We start from the raw sequence: 15,320 nt of genomic DNA, 5'->3' as shown, positions 1-15,320 counted from the left end.
CTTGCTCAAATGATTAAACCACTTGGCGATTTCTCCACAATAAACTTGGGAAATGAACACACCCAATGTTCTTGAGACCCGACCATAGATCGACAGTAATCTATATACCCCAAAGAGGAATGACCCTTTCTGCCACTCCCGGAGTCTGCGGGTGTACTATTTATCTAAATTGGACAACACCATTCCCTCGCGACAGTATCAATCACAACCTATCCTAGCCATGCTGACTTAATACATGAAGAAAAGGACTAAATGCTACAAAACACATGCGGTATCTGAAGCGTTTTACAACTTTAACATCCTTCGCCACAAACAAAACAATATATTTTTATGAAACATTCTGCTTACCATATTGACAAGTGGGCCTCCTGAATTTCCAAACTGCAACAACAGTGTAAAAAGTTATCATTAAACATTGCAGTTTTATTGCAAAATGGTCAAAGTGAGTTCCTCGACATAATTTAGATTCCATCTCCATACATTGATGGTGGCATCTGTTTGAATGAAGTCCAGGTCGGCCTGGCGCAGGCCGAGTCGGTGCCCACGTCGAGCCACACTGCTCACTACACCTGCTGTCACGGTGTCTGGAAGTGCCAGGGGACTTCCCAATGCCAACACAAACTCACCCGGGCGCACGGATGCCGAGTGGCCGAGGGGCAGGTAAGGAAGAGAATCCTGTGGAAAAAGGTAAAGTAGATAAGACCATGGAATTGATGAAGAACCTCTTATACCGAAGAAAAGAAACTTCTTCATATTGATAAAAGCAACGAGTTTACCTTAACCTGCCAACACCCAAACACTCCTGATATTAATACAAAATAGCTCTTCGTCATCACCTTCAAATATTACAGGATGTTTTGCTCTATTGGGCAAAAGGTAACAGACAAAAGATGGGAAATTTGTATACAGGAAAAAAGAAGGGTTTTGTACCCATTGCTTCTGCGTCCGAAGTTGTACCGTGAGTGTTTTAGGAAAGAAACAGCATTTCTGTGTCAACACCCACATCCCTAACCCTATGACTCCATCGATAAGGACGTTTTCATAAGAATCCGGGAAGTGCAACTCAGTGTTGTTACCTCCGCCACTGAAGGTGGATGGAGGTTATGTTTTCACCTTTGTCTGTTTGTGAACAGGATATCTCAAAAAGATGTCGACGGATTTGGACGAAATTTGGTGGACAGGTTTGGTATGTGATACGGACGAAATGATTAGGTTTTGGTGAAGATCCCTCTGCCAGCCACCCTCTGATGGTTAAACTGCCGAAATCTCGGCTCTCTGCTCACCTTCACTCTTTCATTCCTCTTTTCTCCCGCCTGTGGAACAAACTCCCACACTCCCTTCAATCCCTCTCCTCCCTCCAGGTCTTTAAAACAGCTGTTCACCACCATCTCTTATCTTCCCCCATCCATAACCTTGATCTTTTCTACCCCCACGAATTCACCCCAGATCCACCTTGTTTGAAATTCCAACTTATTTCCTGGATATCCTGGCAGTGTCCATATGTTTATACCTCTCCCACCCCCCCCCCCCCCCCTTCACATGCCTCCTCCCCAAAGCCCTCTCCCTCCCACAGATCTCTCGATGTCTCCATGTCTCTCGGTCCCTGCTCTCAAATGTTGTGTTTGTGTCCTTCCCCCTCTCTCCCCATCTTGTCTACCGCTCCCGATGTTATTTGTTTTATGTGTCTGTTTGTCTTTCTGTGTGATTAATTTTCGCTCTTTCACGAGCCTCGATCTTGTATACAAAAAAAAAAACAAAAAAAAAAAAAAAAAAAGATCCGAATCCAAAATTTTTTAAAGTGATTCTTCACCACGGAAAAAAAGAAGAAAAAAAAAGAACGTACGATATCTCAAAAACTTATGGATGTACGGACGAAACATGGTGGATAGGTTGGGTGTGTGACAAGGAATAAATGAGTCCATTTTGCTGACGATTCGAATCCGGATCTTGATTAGAGAATTTTTTTTTTAAGTGATTCTTCACCATTAAGTGATGGGGCCAAAAATGATATATAGCTCGATATTTCAAAAAGTTGTGGACGACTTACGACGAAACTAAGGTGGATGAATGAGTTGGTTAGACAACAAGAACAAGTCAAACGGATTTTGGTTCAGGTCCGAATCAAGATCCGGCCTATCCGAGGATAAAAACGTAAACTGTTCAGCCTGGCGGAGGCATACTCTCCACCGAGTTCCGTTCTTGTTAATTTTATAATTATAAGGAGTTTAAAAAAAAAATTCCCTTTTTAAGGCCAGTTTCCCTGCTGGAGCGGGGGTTAGGCTTGCGGGCCCCATGACAATCAGATTGGTTACCTTTTTGAGGGAATGTTTTTATGGTCGGATGCCCTTCCTGAAGCCAGCCCTTTAGTCGCCAGGCCCTCTTACAACACGCAGGGAAATGGTGTACCTATTCTAAGCCGGGGTACACACCGGCACATTCATCCCAGCAAGTTGGTACTCAATTTGCCGACCTCGGATGGATGACAAGCTGAGTCAACCCCCCTGGCGTTAATTCGACAATGGACCGGGATTCAAACTCAGGATCCTAGGTATCCCAAGCCGGCACCCTAACTGCTAAGCCAACACCCTAACCGCTAAGCCAACACCCTAACCGCTAAGCCAACACCCTAACTGCTAAGCCAACACCCTAACCGCTAAGCCAACACCCTAACCGCTAAGCTAACACCCTAACCGATAAGCTATCGCCCTAACCGCTAAGCCAACACCCTAACCGCTAAGCCAACACCCTAACCGCTAAGCCAACACCCCAACCGCTAAGCCAACACCCTAACTGCTAAGCCAACACCCTAACCGCTAAGCCAACACCCTAACTGCTAAGCCAACACCCTAACCGCTAAGCCAACACCTTAACCGCTAAGCCAACACCCTAAACGCTAAGCCAACACCCTAAACGCTAAGCCAACACCCTAACCGCTAAGCAAACACCCTAACTGCTAAGCCAACACCTTAACCGCTAAGCCAACACCCGAACTGTTAAGCCAACACCTTAACCGCTAAGCCAACACCCTAACTGCTAAGCCAACACCTTAACCGCTAAGCCAACACCCTAACTGCTAAGCCAACACCTTAACCGCTAAGCCAACACCGTAACTGATAAGCCAACACCTTAACTGCTAAGCCAACACCTTAACCGCTAAGCCAACACCCTAACTGCTAAGCCAACACCTTAACCGCTAAGCCAACACCCTAACTGATAAGCCAACACCTTGACTGCTAAGCCAACACCTTAACCGCTAAGCCAACACCTTAACCGCTAAGCCAACACCCTAACCGCTAAGCCAACACTTTAACCACTAAGCCAACACCTTAACCGCTAAGCCAACACCTTAACCGCTAAGCCAACACCTTAACCGCTAAGCCAACACCTTAACCGCTAAGCCAACACCTTAACCGCTAAGCCAACACCTTAACCGCTAAGCCAACACCTTAACCGCTAAGCCAACACCTTAACCACTAAGCCAACACCCTAACTGCTAAGCCAACACCTTAACCGCTAAGCCAACACCTTAACCGCTAAGCCATCACCTTAACCACTAAGCCAACACCCTAACTGCTAAGCCAACACCTTAACCGCTAAGTCAACACCCTAACCGCTAAGCCAACACCAGGCTAATTATAAAGAGTTATACACCTTGTAAAACTTGTCCAACAAAATGTGCACAAATGTGATTGTATTGATGAGCTCATCATAATGACTAGACTGGATTAAAAAGAGGATTTACTCTTGTTACCCTGCGCTCACGAAACGAAAAGCAGGGTTGGGCATTCGGTTGTGTGCGTACGCGCGAATGTGTGGCGTGTCATTTTCTCAGCAACCAGTGGTCCGATTGACACGAAATTTTACCATAGCAGCGCCTCCGTCTGTGAAATTTTTTCATCATTGTGACGTCATAGTTCACGTGGTACAGGCGCTATCTTGGAAAAACCGAAAAACATTTCACCTCTATATCTCCAAAACTGCTCCATGGAAAAAAATTGAAACGTGGCTCATTGTAAAGAATTCCATATGGGGAATAATGTTAACGATGACGTCATTGGTGCCTTAATTATGATGTCATAATTTGATAGGAACAACGCATAGTCTGAAATTTATTGAGATGATCTACGCAACAATTATAGAGGATATAAATTTATTATATAATCACTAACGTGGTCTGGCAGCCAAATTGGATCAAATAAAAAACCCTTCAAAAACGGAAGAGTTAGCTCGCACCAAGTTGACTGCACAGGGTAAGTATTCCATGAATACCATCTAGTTTACTTATTCATTCATTCTCTCGTTCTCTTTCTTTCTTTATTTTCCTGTTTGTTCATTCCCTTACTTCTTGTGTCCATCTCACTGCCCCACTGTCAGGTCAAAGCCTATTTGGTCTTTACCCATTACCCTCTGTCCCTTTTATATTCCATCAGTTTTGATCTTGCAGAAAAAAAACATTATCTAAAATGTATTTGGAACCTGAAGGGATGCCTTTGCGATACATCACCTCCGAGTGTAAGTGGAGAGCAGCGATGTCGAGGCGAGCGTCCATTTGGGTGAGGCTTGTGGCAAGAGCATGGCCGTCACGAAGACGTGCACGAATTATCTGCTCCTCGCCAGGCCCAGCCCAATTAGTGGCAGCCAATATGAGATGTGCATTGGTAATAGCAAGGCCAGAGGGAGAGAGCAAGAATCCAGAGCCTGACGACACAGGGATCGCTGAGTCTCCACTTTGTGAACTGAGGGTTGGGTGAACCATAAAAGTGAAAAAGAAACAGTGAACACTTCAGTATGGTGGAATTTTATGTGGGAAAATTTATATATATATATATATAATAATAATTTTTCACATTGAGTCTCATCCCGGAGACTCAATAGCTCAGTGGACTGTCACCGCGGAAGTGATGAGGTTCCTGGGTTCGATTCCCGGGTTGAGTCAGAATTTTTTCACACTAGCCCCACGCAGGAATTTACTTAATGTTTCATAAATTACTGTATATATAAAGCTCTTGCTAACCACTGACTCACTGATTGACTGATATGAATTTATGTTTGGTACCTTCCGGGTGTCGTAGAAAGCCGATATGAAAGCTGACGTCAAAGTCAGTATACCGGGGAAAATCACAGAACGGTCGGAAAGCATCCGAAAATGAAAATTTACGTTAAAAAATAATAATGTAAATGCATACGTAAAAAAAGAAAGAAAAAAAAGAAACCTCAAATCAACATCTAGCATTTCAAAATTGTAATTTCTATAACTGTTAACTGTATCTAGCATTTCAAAATTGTAATTTCTATAACTGTAAACTGTGAAATAAACATGACAATAATGTCCATAAATGGAAAAAAAGGGTCCGTAAATGAAAATTTACATTAAAAACTGTAAAGGCATCGGCAAAAAAGAACAACCTCAATCGATATCAAGCATTTGAAAATTGGAATTTATATAACTGTAAACTGTGAAATAAACATGACAATCATGTACATAAATGAAAAAAAAAAGAGAAAAAGCGTCCATAAATAAAAATTTATGTTAGAAAAACTATAAACGCGTCCATAGTTTTAACCTTAATTTTAAGTTAACTTTTTTTAAACTTAATTTTTTAACTTTAAAAGTTTTAACTTAATTTTAAGTTTAAGTTTTAACCTTAATTAAGTTAAAACCTTAATCGGTATCTAGCATTTGAAAATTGTAATTTATATAACTGTAAACTGTGATATAAAAATGTCAATGCAAATTTACATAAAACCTGTAAACGCATCCGTAAAATAAATAAATAAAGCTAAATTGATATCTACTAGGAAGTCGGTGATGCTTGCCTAGCAGGAGGTATAATCACAAAGATTCTATTTATTCTGTACCTACGTAGGAAGCATAGCTTGTTATTGCTTACACACAATGTGTAAGCATGCCCCACTAGTGTGTGTGTGTGTGTGTGTATTTATATATATATATATATATATATATATATATATATATATATATGTTTATATATATTGTTACGGACACGACTTATTGAGATGTTATGCTGGGCCGAGCGGAATGGCCGCCGTGTTCGCACAAGTTACCCGATTACACTCGAACGTTGGCCGAATCGCGCTATGCTAAATCAATGAAGGAAAGGACACAACGGCTGGGTTAAATGACACGACACCAGGGGTACAGTTCTCAAGACCTCCGGAGGAGGATATAATATGGGATATGCAGAACGTTTAGATTACACGGACAAGAGGTACAGCACAGAAAGGTAGGCACTTATACACGGTCTTATCTTAGCCCCGACAGACCACAGACAAACGGGACAAGGCTGACTCACACAGGGATTGATGGCAAGGAGGGGCAGGTAGTCGATGGCTCAAGGTGCACCTTGGCTCAGGGGCAGAATCGACCCGGTCCGGTCCAGAGATGCGGGAGGTATCGTCGCGCTGGAGGTGGCGTCCGTTCTCCTTCGTAGCTGGGGCGCATCTGACGTCACCTCCGGTAAGTGGCTGCGTATATCCAGCGGGGAGTGACACGCCCTCGGCTCGTTAGCTCCGCCCCAGATGGAATCGGTCCGCCACTTCTTATTGGGTGCGGGGGGTTACCGGGCTCCGCCCTTGACGAGGAGCTGACAGTGAGCCCCTTCGTGGTAACCCCGTCGGAGCACATGGTCAATGGCGGCTAACCAAGCCGGAGTGAGGACGCGCACTCCCCGCGCCGCTGTTGTTGTTGTTGTTGTTGTTGTACCATGAGGAAGAGCTGCGGGGAGGTATTGGGAGGTCCTAAACTTTCTAACGGTGCCATACAATCACATTCTGGTGCAACGAAGAGTCAGAATTAATGGAAACGAGTCCTTAACTGACATAGACTAAGAATAACTAGCAAGATGTCCTATAGTTGTCTACGTGAGATGCGGTGAACCTGGGCACGACATTTAATGGGGGAAAAAGGGGAAGGTCGGGGCTACAGAGTGTTGTTTACAGACAATGGGACTAGGGAATGGGGGATTGGGGATAGTTGGGGAGTATTGGGGAAATAGGGGAATATTTACAAGCGGATATGGATGGAGGCCAAATCCCATATCCGCAACATTGCACCCTTCTCTACCTCGGGGCGTCCCGACCCGATAAATTTTTACCTACTTTAGTGTGGCACTCAGATGTAGTTCCCTCTACTATTAACTCTACCCTGAGTGCGACAGTTTTACAGATGTTCACAAATGAGTAAATATGTCCCCCTGCGACGTTGCACCCTTCTCCTCACAGAAACACACCCACAGGATAACCGAATCGCGGAAAGAATTCTCAAACTAAACATACAGCCGGTAGGGAGCATTATTTACACAAGACTACACTGATATTTACACTACGATCCAGGACCTGTTTTTGGAGGAACACATGCAGATGTTATGCATAGAGAGAGCACGCATGCCAGCATCGATACACCAACCCACGAGTGCTCTGTGGCCCTACGGCCTTTAATAATGTGCAGAGCACCCCATCCAAGCACCAAAAGCACCACCCCATCATGTACAGTCAGCACCATCCGGTGCACCAATAAAGTGTTCAACAATCACCGGTGGTGTCGCAGCCGGCCGATGTTCTGCCGCTGGTCTTGCCTTCATGTGGTGCACTTGGCCTTCCGGCTTCTTTCAAAAATAAAGAAAGGCGCCAACCGCGTCCATTTCTGTATTGTGGCCGTCAGGGGGCCAACTAAAAGTGGTTCACCTGTATGGCATAGGTGCCACGTTGACCCATAGGTCCATCCATGGGTGGTGCTTGCCCACAAGAGAACTGCGGTCCATTGTGGGCGGCCACAAAAATTGCGGTCCATATGGTGTATCGATCCCGGCAGCAAGCAGCGAAAGTGCAGGCCCACAACTGCGGAGCCAGCACCTCTCTCTCCTCTCTCTCTGCCCCAAAGCCAGATCCTCGGAGGTGGGAGACAAAAGAAGAAGACAAGTGAGTAAGGTGGTAAGGGTGCAAAAGTGCACGCAACATAAGGTAATGCACACTGGGGGCACATGGGAACCAGGTGAGACAGGTACGTTCCTACCGTACGCCCCCCCCCCCCACCAGGTAACCTACATTGCCCCTCCCTTACCCCTTACTGTATCCACAAAACACAACACTACCCATAAACATCTACTTTACAAATCAACAAACGTCCCTACTGTCTTCCCCGTTCCTCCCATAAACCAAATTCGTCTTCTCTCCCTCCTAACCAATCAAATTTGCCATTTTCAACTCTCATCAAAATTTGCCATCTCCAACTCAACATCATAATTTGCCATCACCAATTCATCATCAGTCCCTCCTAGGGAGGGAGAGATGGAATCACCCCAATGTCTCATCCACGTCGTGATGCGTCTCACAAATCCTCCCAGCAATTCTCATTTCCTGCACACAGAACAAAGAAAACACAGGTGTGGAGTCATCATCATCACCACAGGTAAGTGGCTGCGTATGGTGCGACAGGTTCATCAATCCTAACTATTTCCTAAATGACTTTAACAACTTTACATTACCCAGGGTCTTTCTCCTGCCAAACCATTGGCCCTCTTACACTATGGGTTCTAAAAACCAATTCCCATTGACCAAACTGTGGTGCTTTTCAATTAGGGGTCTCACTCCCCGGATTCATCTCCCGGTGCCTCGCACAATTTCTGGGCTGCGACGTGTAGCTCTCCCAGCAGGTCTACCCACCTGCACACCTCCACCACTGTAGTTGCCTCCGAGCTTACCTGCTCCTTACCCTAACCTAACTACCTGGGGAAGGCCCTCTGGCGCTCTCCCCACTCGGTGCCCTCTCTGGCACTGGGCTACCCGGGTCCGTCCTCTGGATCCTCGGGCCCCACTGACACTAACGGCTCCCAGAGCCCACCTGCGGCCTCACCTGGCCGACATCCTCACAGTGGTGGAGTGCCCAACCAACTACACACACTAACAGGTTACACGCCCAGCCATTTCCACAACACTAATGCACCCATCCGCAATACCATTCTGCAACCGCACCACAAATGCCAATATCCAACCACAATTTACCTATACCCTCTACCTAACACTTACACTACCCGCCCCGGGTATCCGTGATGGGGTCCACTCTTCCCCCATTCACACCTTCGCACCATGCACACCACTCCGTACCACTTACTCCAACTCTCTCCACACACCTGTACTTGCACACCTGTGCTCTCACACCTGGTGCCACCTGCACCCTTCTCTCCCCAAGCGCATTCGCGCTGATCCACAACACTCACTACTCATCCACTGCTCCACACTGCTCCCCACACCTGTCCAGCTCTCACACAGCATCATCTCATCTAACTACTCCCCTCTGAAACTTGCGCTTCCCAGTCGTCCCTTTAAACTATTGCGCTCCCTCGTCATTATAATCCACACTAATCTACCTGCGTCCCCACTACAGGTATCAGTCACTAACTAATCTTATCGTCACCTACTGTCATCTTCGCTAGATCCCTATCAATATCCTAACCCACCCGGGCTAGTTTTCACTGCCATACACCCCATAATCTATAGCTCCTTTGCCCCACCATGGGAAGGGTGGCAGGGATGCCACCCTTACCCACCGGGCCCATCGCTCATCAATCCCCCAGTCCTCTGGCACTAATAAGCCCCCCTTATTCAGAGGTACTGGGTCCCGCCTCGGCATCTAAAGCCAAGGCAATCCACGGGGGCGCCTGCTCGCCGGTGTAAGGCCGTATCCGGTCGGCGTGGACGATCCGAGGGAGGGCTCGTGGCCCCATTTTGATCTTAATGACCACGTCACAGATTTGCGACAGGACGACTCCTGGGCCTTGCCAGGGGGAGGTGAGTTTTGGGCACCTTTCCTTCCGCCTCCGGGGATTAAAGAACCAAATCTTCATCCCCGGAGCGTATTGACTCCCCTGGCTCCGGTCGTCGTACCTGTGCTTCATCTTTTCCCCCGCCAGATGGAGTTGGCGGCGGGCGAAGGCATGGACTAGCTCCATGCCTTCCTCTAGGTGACGTGCGTACCCCTCCCTCGGCGGGTTAACCACTGTGTCTGGCACGGGACCGCATAGCAAGTCGGCGGGAGCCCGTAACTCCCGCCCATACATAAGCAACGCTGGACTGCATGCGGTGGCCCCGTGCTGGCTGGTTCGGTAGGCCATGAGCAAATAAGGGAGATGTTCGTCCCAGTCATCCTGACGGGTGGCGGTGAACAGTGCCAGTTGTTGGATTAAAGTTCGGTTGAATCTTTCCACCATCCCGTCAGATTGAGGTCTTAAAGGCGTTGTTCTGGTTTTCCGAATTGACAGGAGACTGCACACATCTTTTAGCAATTTGCTCTCAAAATTTCGTCCCTGGTCGGTGTGCAACTCCTGTGGAATCCCATGCCGGCACACAAATCCTTCCACGAAGGCCTGCGCTACCACCCCTGCTTCTTGGTTGGGGAGGGCGTAGGCCTCCGGCCACTTGGTGAAGTAGTCCATCACAACGAGGATGTACTTATTACCTAGGCGTGTGCGGGGTAGTGGGCCTAGGATATCCATGGCCACCCGCTCTAGGGGGGGCCCCCACCTGGTGTAATTGAAGGGGGGCCCTCATCCTCCGTGCTGGTCCCTTTTTGGCAGTACAGGCGTCGCATCTCCGACACCAGTCCTGTATGTCGCGCCCCTTATTCACCCAATAAAACCTCCGGCGTACCTGCGATGTCGTCTTTGTCCTGCCCAAATGGCCGCCGGGGCAGGTACCATGCACCTGTTGCAATATATCGGTCTTAAATTTATTTGGGACTACCACCAGCCAGGAAGTTTTATCAGAGGGAACCTCCACCCACTTGCGATACAAGATGTTATCCTTCAATTCCAGGGTCTGCCACTGAGCCCAATATGCCTTTGTTTGCGCCCCGAGGGGGGTGACCTCTTCCCCCTTTGGTCTTTGCCCCAATTTGACCCAATTGAACACTGGCCCCAGGACAGGATCCTCCTGCTGGGCCGTGCTCCATGCCAAAGTTCCGAATTCCTCATCTGCGGTTAGTGGCAAAATTGGCCCTCTCACCCGGTTGCCCGGACAACGAGGGTCGGGTCCGAATCGCCCAATTGTTCCCTCTCCTCGTGTCTCGCACAAAATTTGCAGTTTTCCCCCAGACAAGGACGCCGAGAGAGTGCGTCCGCATTACCATGGGCCTTCCCGGCCCTATGGGCCACATCAAAATCGTACTGCTGCAACTTTTCCAACCACCTTGCAATTTGGCCCTCTGGTTCCTTGAACCGAAGGAGCCATTGCAAGGAGGAATGGTCAGTTCTAACCAAAAATTTCCGCCCGTACAAGTACGGGTGGAAATGGTTCATGGCAGCCAGCATAGTCAATAACTCTTTGCGAGTGACGCAATAATTTCGCTCGGGCCTACTTAAGGCCCGACTATAATAACCAATCACTCTCTCCACGCCCTCCTGTGTCTGAGACAAAACTGCGCCCAATCCTTCCTGGCTCGCATCCGTGTCCAGGGTAAATGCCCCGTTGCTAGTGGGGTAAGCTAGAAGGGGTGCGGATGTTAGACACCCCTTCAATTTTTGGAAGGCCTCGTGGCACTCCCGTGTCCAATTAAATCGCGTCCCCTTCTCCGTAAGCCGGTGGAGGGGACGGGCCAACTCCGCAAATTTCGCCACAAAGCGCCGGTAGTAGGAGCAGAGTCCCAAAAATCCCCGCACCTCTTTGATGGTACGTGGTGCGGGCCACTCCTCTACCGCTTTAATTTTGTCTGGGTCCGTTTTTACCCCCTCGCAACCGATGACGTGGCCTAAATAGGCCACCTCCTTGGCAAACAAGGTGCACTTGCTCGGGTTCAGCTTCAACCCTGCCTGTCTGAGGCACCCGAACACCTGGTCCAAATTAGCTACTGCCTGGGGGAACGTTTTGGCATGTACTAGGACGTCATCCAGGTACACCAGGCATGATTGCCATGGCATGCCGCCTAGTACATGCTCCATCAATCTTTCAAAGGTGGCGGGGGCGTTACACAAACCAAACGGCATCGCAGTAAACTGATACAGTCCCTTACCTGTGGAAAATGCCGTTTTCTCCTTCCCTGCCCTATCCATCTCCACCTGCCAATACCCACTCTTGAGGTCCAAAGTTGAGAACCAATTTGAGCCCGCAACGGCATCGAGGGTGTCATCAATCCTTGGCAGGGGATACGAGTCCTTGAGTGTCACGTTGTTTAGCTGGTGATAGTCCACGCAGAACCGCGTGGTCCCATCCTTCTTTTTGACCAGCACAACAGGTGACATCCAAGGACTTCCCGAGGGCTCGATCACGCCTGCGTCGAGCATTTTTTCAACCTGCTCGTCAGCTTCCGCCCTCTTGCTCCAAGGGAGCCGTCGGGCGGCCTGACGAATAGGCCGGGCCTCACCGGTGTGGATCTGATGTTTCACCAGGCCCGTACGTCCAATATCCTCGGTGGACAGGGAGAAGAGGTCCAAATGGGACCCAACCAGTTTGTGTAAGGCCTCCCTCTGGGTACCTCCCAACTCTACGCTACTACGATTTACCATCTCGCAAATGGGATCGGGCCAATTCCTACTTCTTATTGAAGGCTCCCCCCGGGGTCGGCTCGGCTGGACGTTCTCGCCCCTCACTGTCGCGACTTCCTCAACTGGGGTGCAGCCAGCTACCCTCGTGCCCCTTACTATAGTGCGTGGTTCTGTACTCATATTTATTACTCGGACAGCCACTACCGGTCCGTCCGTTTTTACAAGGGTGCGGCCCACGATTAAACCCGGTATGGACTGCGCTGCCACCAGTTCGACCAGGCCGCAGGACTCCTGCCACGTTGGGCGAGCTGCCCACCGGGCTGGCACTATCGCCTCGGCCCTTGGGGGGATGGTCACGGCCTCGGAAGCCTCCAGCTCCGCTCTCTCGGCCGTGCTCACTCCCCCTAACGGCAGCTCTTCTACTCCCACCTGCAGGATCCCCCGGCACAAGTCGATTTTACAACCGCTGGCAGTCAACAAATCCAACCCTATTAAACATGGGTCGCACACCTCCGCCACCCAAACATCTATCTCCCTCCTTACCGACCCTAACTTGAGGGTCACAGAACCACGCCCTATGATCGGGGCCGTTACCCCGGTAGCAAGTTGCAAACTATAATTTTGCAGGCGCTGGACCTTATCCCAGCCACCTGCGCTCGAATCAAGGACCACAGGGCTGATGATCGTGGCGCTAGCTCCTGTGTCCACTACGGCGTCTACCCCCACGCCGGCAATTTTGCATCTGATTGTCAGGCTACCGGTTCCAATTTGGCCACAATAAATGACCTGTCGCGTCAATGAGGGCTCTCCTCCATCCTCTTCTGCCGAACACCACCCTACGTGCCCGACACCTTCTAGTTTCCCGGGGTCTGGCGGGGGGGTGTCTGGGATCGGCTAACCCGCTCCCCCCTGGGCGGAGTTGAGGACCTCAACCGCCGGGGATCATCCCGGCGTGTGGCTCGACAGTGCCGCGCCAGGTGACCCAGACGGTTGCAAGTATAGCACCTCACCTGATAAGGTGCTTGTCTCCGGAATTCCAAATTTCCCCCCCTGTAGGTCCGAATTGGATTACCCGCTCGTGGTCCACCGCGGGCCACCTCCGGGGCCGCCTGCCATGGTCCAGGTCCCGCCAGGCGCTGGTCCACCAGCCTCCGGACCATGCCCACCAGGTCAGGACTCACGTCGGGGGCGGGCCCCCTAAGGGGTCCGCCCTCCATCGGGGGTCCCACCTGGCGGACCGCCATTGCGAGACGCTCACCCCCCCCCCCCCCCCCGGGCCAGGGGCCTCGCTGCTTCCCAAACGGGCCACAGCGTCAGCCGCCTGGCTCAGAGTCTGCGGGCGCCACATGGCGAGCTGTTGCCGGAGCTCAATATCCGGGAGGGCCTGGATAAAATGGTCCAGCGCCAGGCTTTCCTGGGAATCCGCTGCCATGCTAGCATGTGCGATCCCCACTGCGCGGCGAATGTCGTGGGGCAAGTTCCCCGATGGCTTCCTGGGGCTTGCGTTTTCGCAGCGCGAGCTGAGCTTTAACAAGCTCGCTCTGCTGTTCAATGCCGAATCGATTATTTAGGGCATCATGGAGGGCTGGCAGGGTGAGAGCACCCGCTGGTAATGCCGTCAGCACCTCCGCCGCCGCGCCACGCAATGCGGCCACCAGGTGTACTCCACCTTCGTCCTCACCCCAACCGTTGCCCTTACACACACAGTCAAACTGCGCCAGGTACGCGCGTAGATCACTCTTGCCGTCATACGGCGCGAGTGGGACCTTGTGGGACCACCTCGTATGCGAGTCGTTGCCCGCCTGCCGGACCCCGTGCGTCGCCCCTTGCGGGGTCAGCGCGGGGCCGAACCGGCCGGGCCCCCACAGTACATTACCCCCAAGGGGCTCTCGTGCCTCCCCGGTCCCTCCAACAACTACCCCTGTTGGTGTCGATGCATGGGTCACACCTCCGCAACCCGCTACCCATTCCATACCACCACAACCTTGCTCACCCACACCTCGCACCTCTCGTTCCATACCCTCCGGACCAACCATACACCTCACTCTTGGCCTCTCACGAACATCCGGGTCTATCTCGACCCCCAAGCTTATTAAATCACCTGGCGCATCATACGCACGACCATATTGGTCACCACTTACACCGGGTCCTCTTTCTCTTCGCTTCTCCTCCATCACCTGCGAATCCCTCATCCGGTTAATGAGCACATCATCACGATCCGAACACAGACTTTGGACCAATTCTTTTACTTCCTCCTTTATCTCTTTCTTATCCTCTCTCCGTCGCTTCTTAATTTCGCTCACCCCTTCTTCCACTTCTTCTAATTTCTGCTTCACCTCCTTCATCTCCTCGTGCGCCCCTTTAAGTTCTTCCTCTAACTCCACTTTATTTTTTTCTATGTGCTCCCGCACCTCCCACTCTTTAACCTCCATTACCTCTACCACCTTGTCCATTTTCCTCGTCAGGTCCTCATGTACCGTCTGACACTCTTTTTTAATTACCCCTACGTCCTTTTTCATCTCCTTCTGTGTCGATTTTAAACCCTCTATTACCGCTGTGTTCTTCTTTACCTGTCCCCCAACTCCTTTTGTCCCACTGTCAGTTGTTCTACTCCCAGCGTCAACTCCTCTATACCCCCTTGCAATTTTACAGTCCCCTTTCTCACCTCCTTCTCCATGCGCTCCTTACAGTGCCTCGCCTCCTCGCGCACTCCTCCGACCTCCTCACTCACACCTCTTCTGATCTCTTCTCCCATCACTTGCATCTCCTGCCCAGATGCCACCCTCATCTGCTCCATTTCCTCCCTGTGAGCATCCAGTTTGGTCT

General features: G+C 50.0%; 1 protein-coding gene across 1 annotated transcript in view; it reads right to left on the bottom strand.

Annotated features, from left to right (window-relative positions):
• The window catches only part of LOC137438303 (uncharacterized), a 55,330-nt gene that overhangs the window by 19,749 nt on the left and 20,261 nt on the right, over positions 1 to 15,320 (bottom strand). The window contains exons 3-5 of the mRNA XM_078767773.1: positions 4,505 to 4,736; positions 481 to 675; positions 349 to 381 (exon numbers count right to left, since the gene is read on the bottom strand). Coding sequence (XP_078623899.1) covers positions 349 to 381; positions 481 to 675; positions 4,505 to 4,736 — 460 coding nt within the window. The remainder of the gene's footprint in view (positions 1 to 348; positions 382 to 480; positions 676 to 4,504; positions 4,737 to 15,320) is intronic.

Source organism: Myxine glutinosa, chromosome 13 (genome assembly GCF_964187855.1).
Source record: "Myxine glutinosa chromosome 13, kmMyxGlut1.1, whole genome shotgun sequence".
Taxonomy (NCBI): Eukaryota; Metazoa; Chordata; class Myxini; order Myxiniformes; family Myxinidae; genus Myxine; species Myxine glutinosa.
Note: the sequence above shows the minus strand (reverse complement) of the source record. Positions and strands in the feature narration are given on the sequence as shown.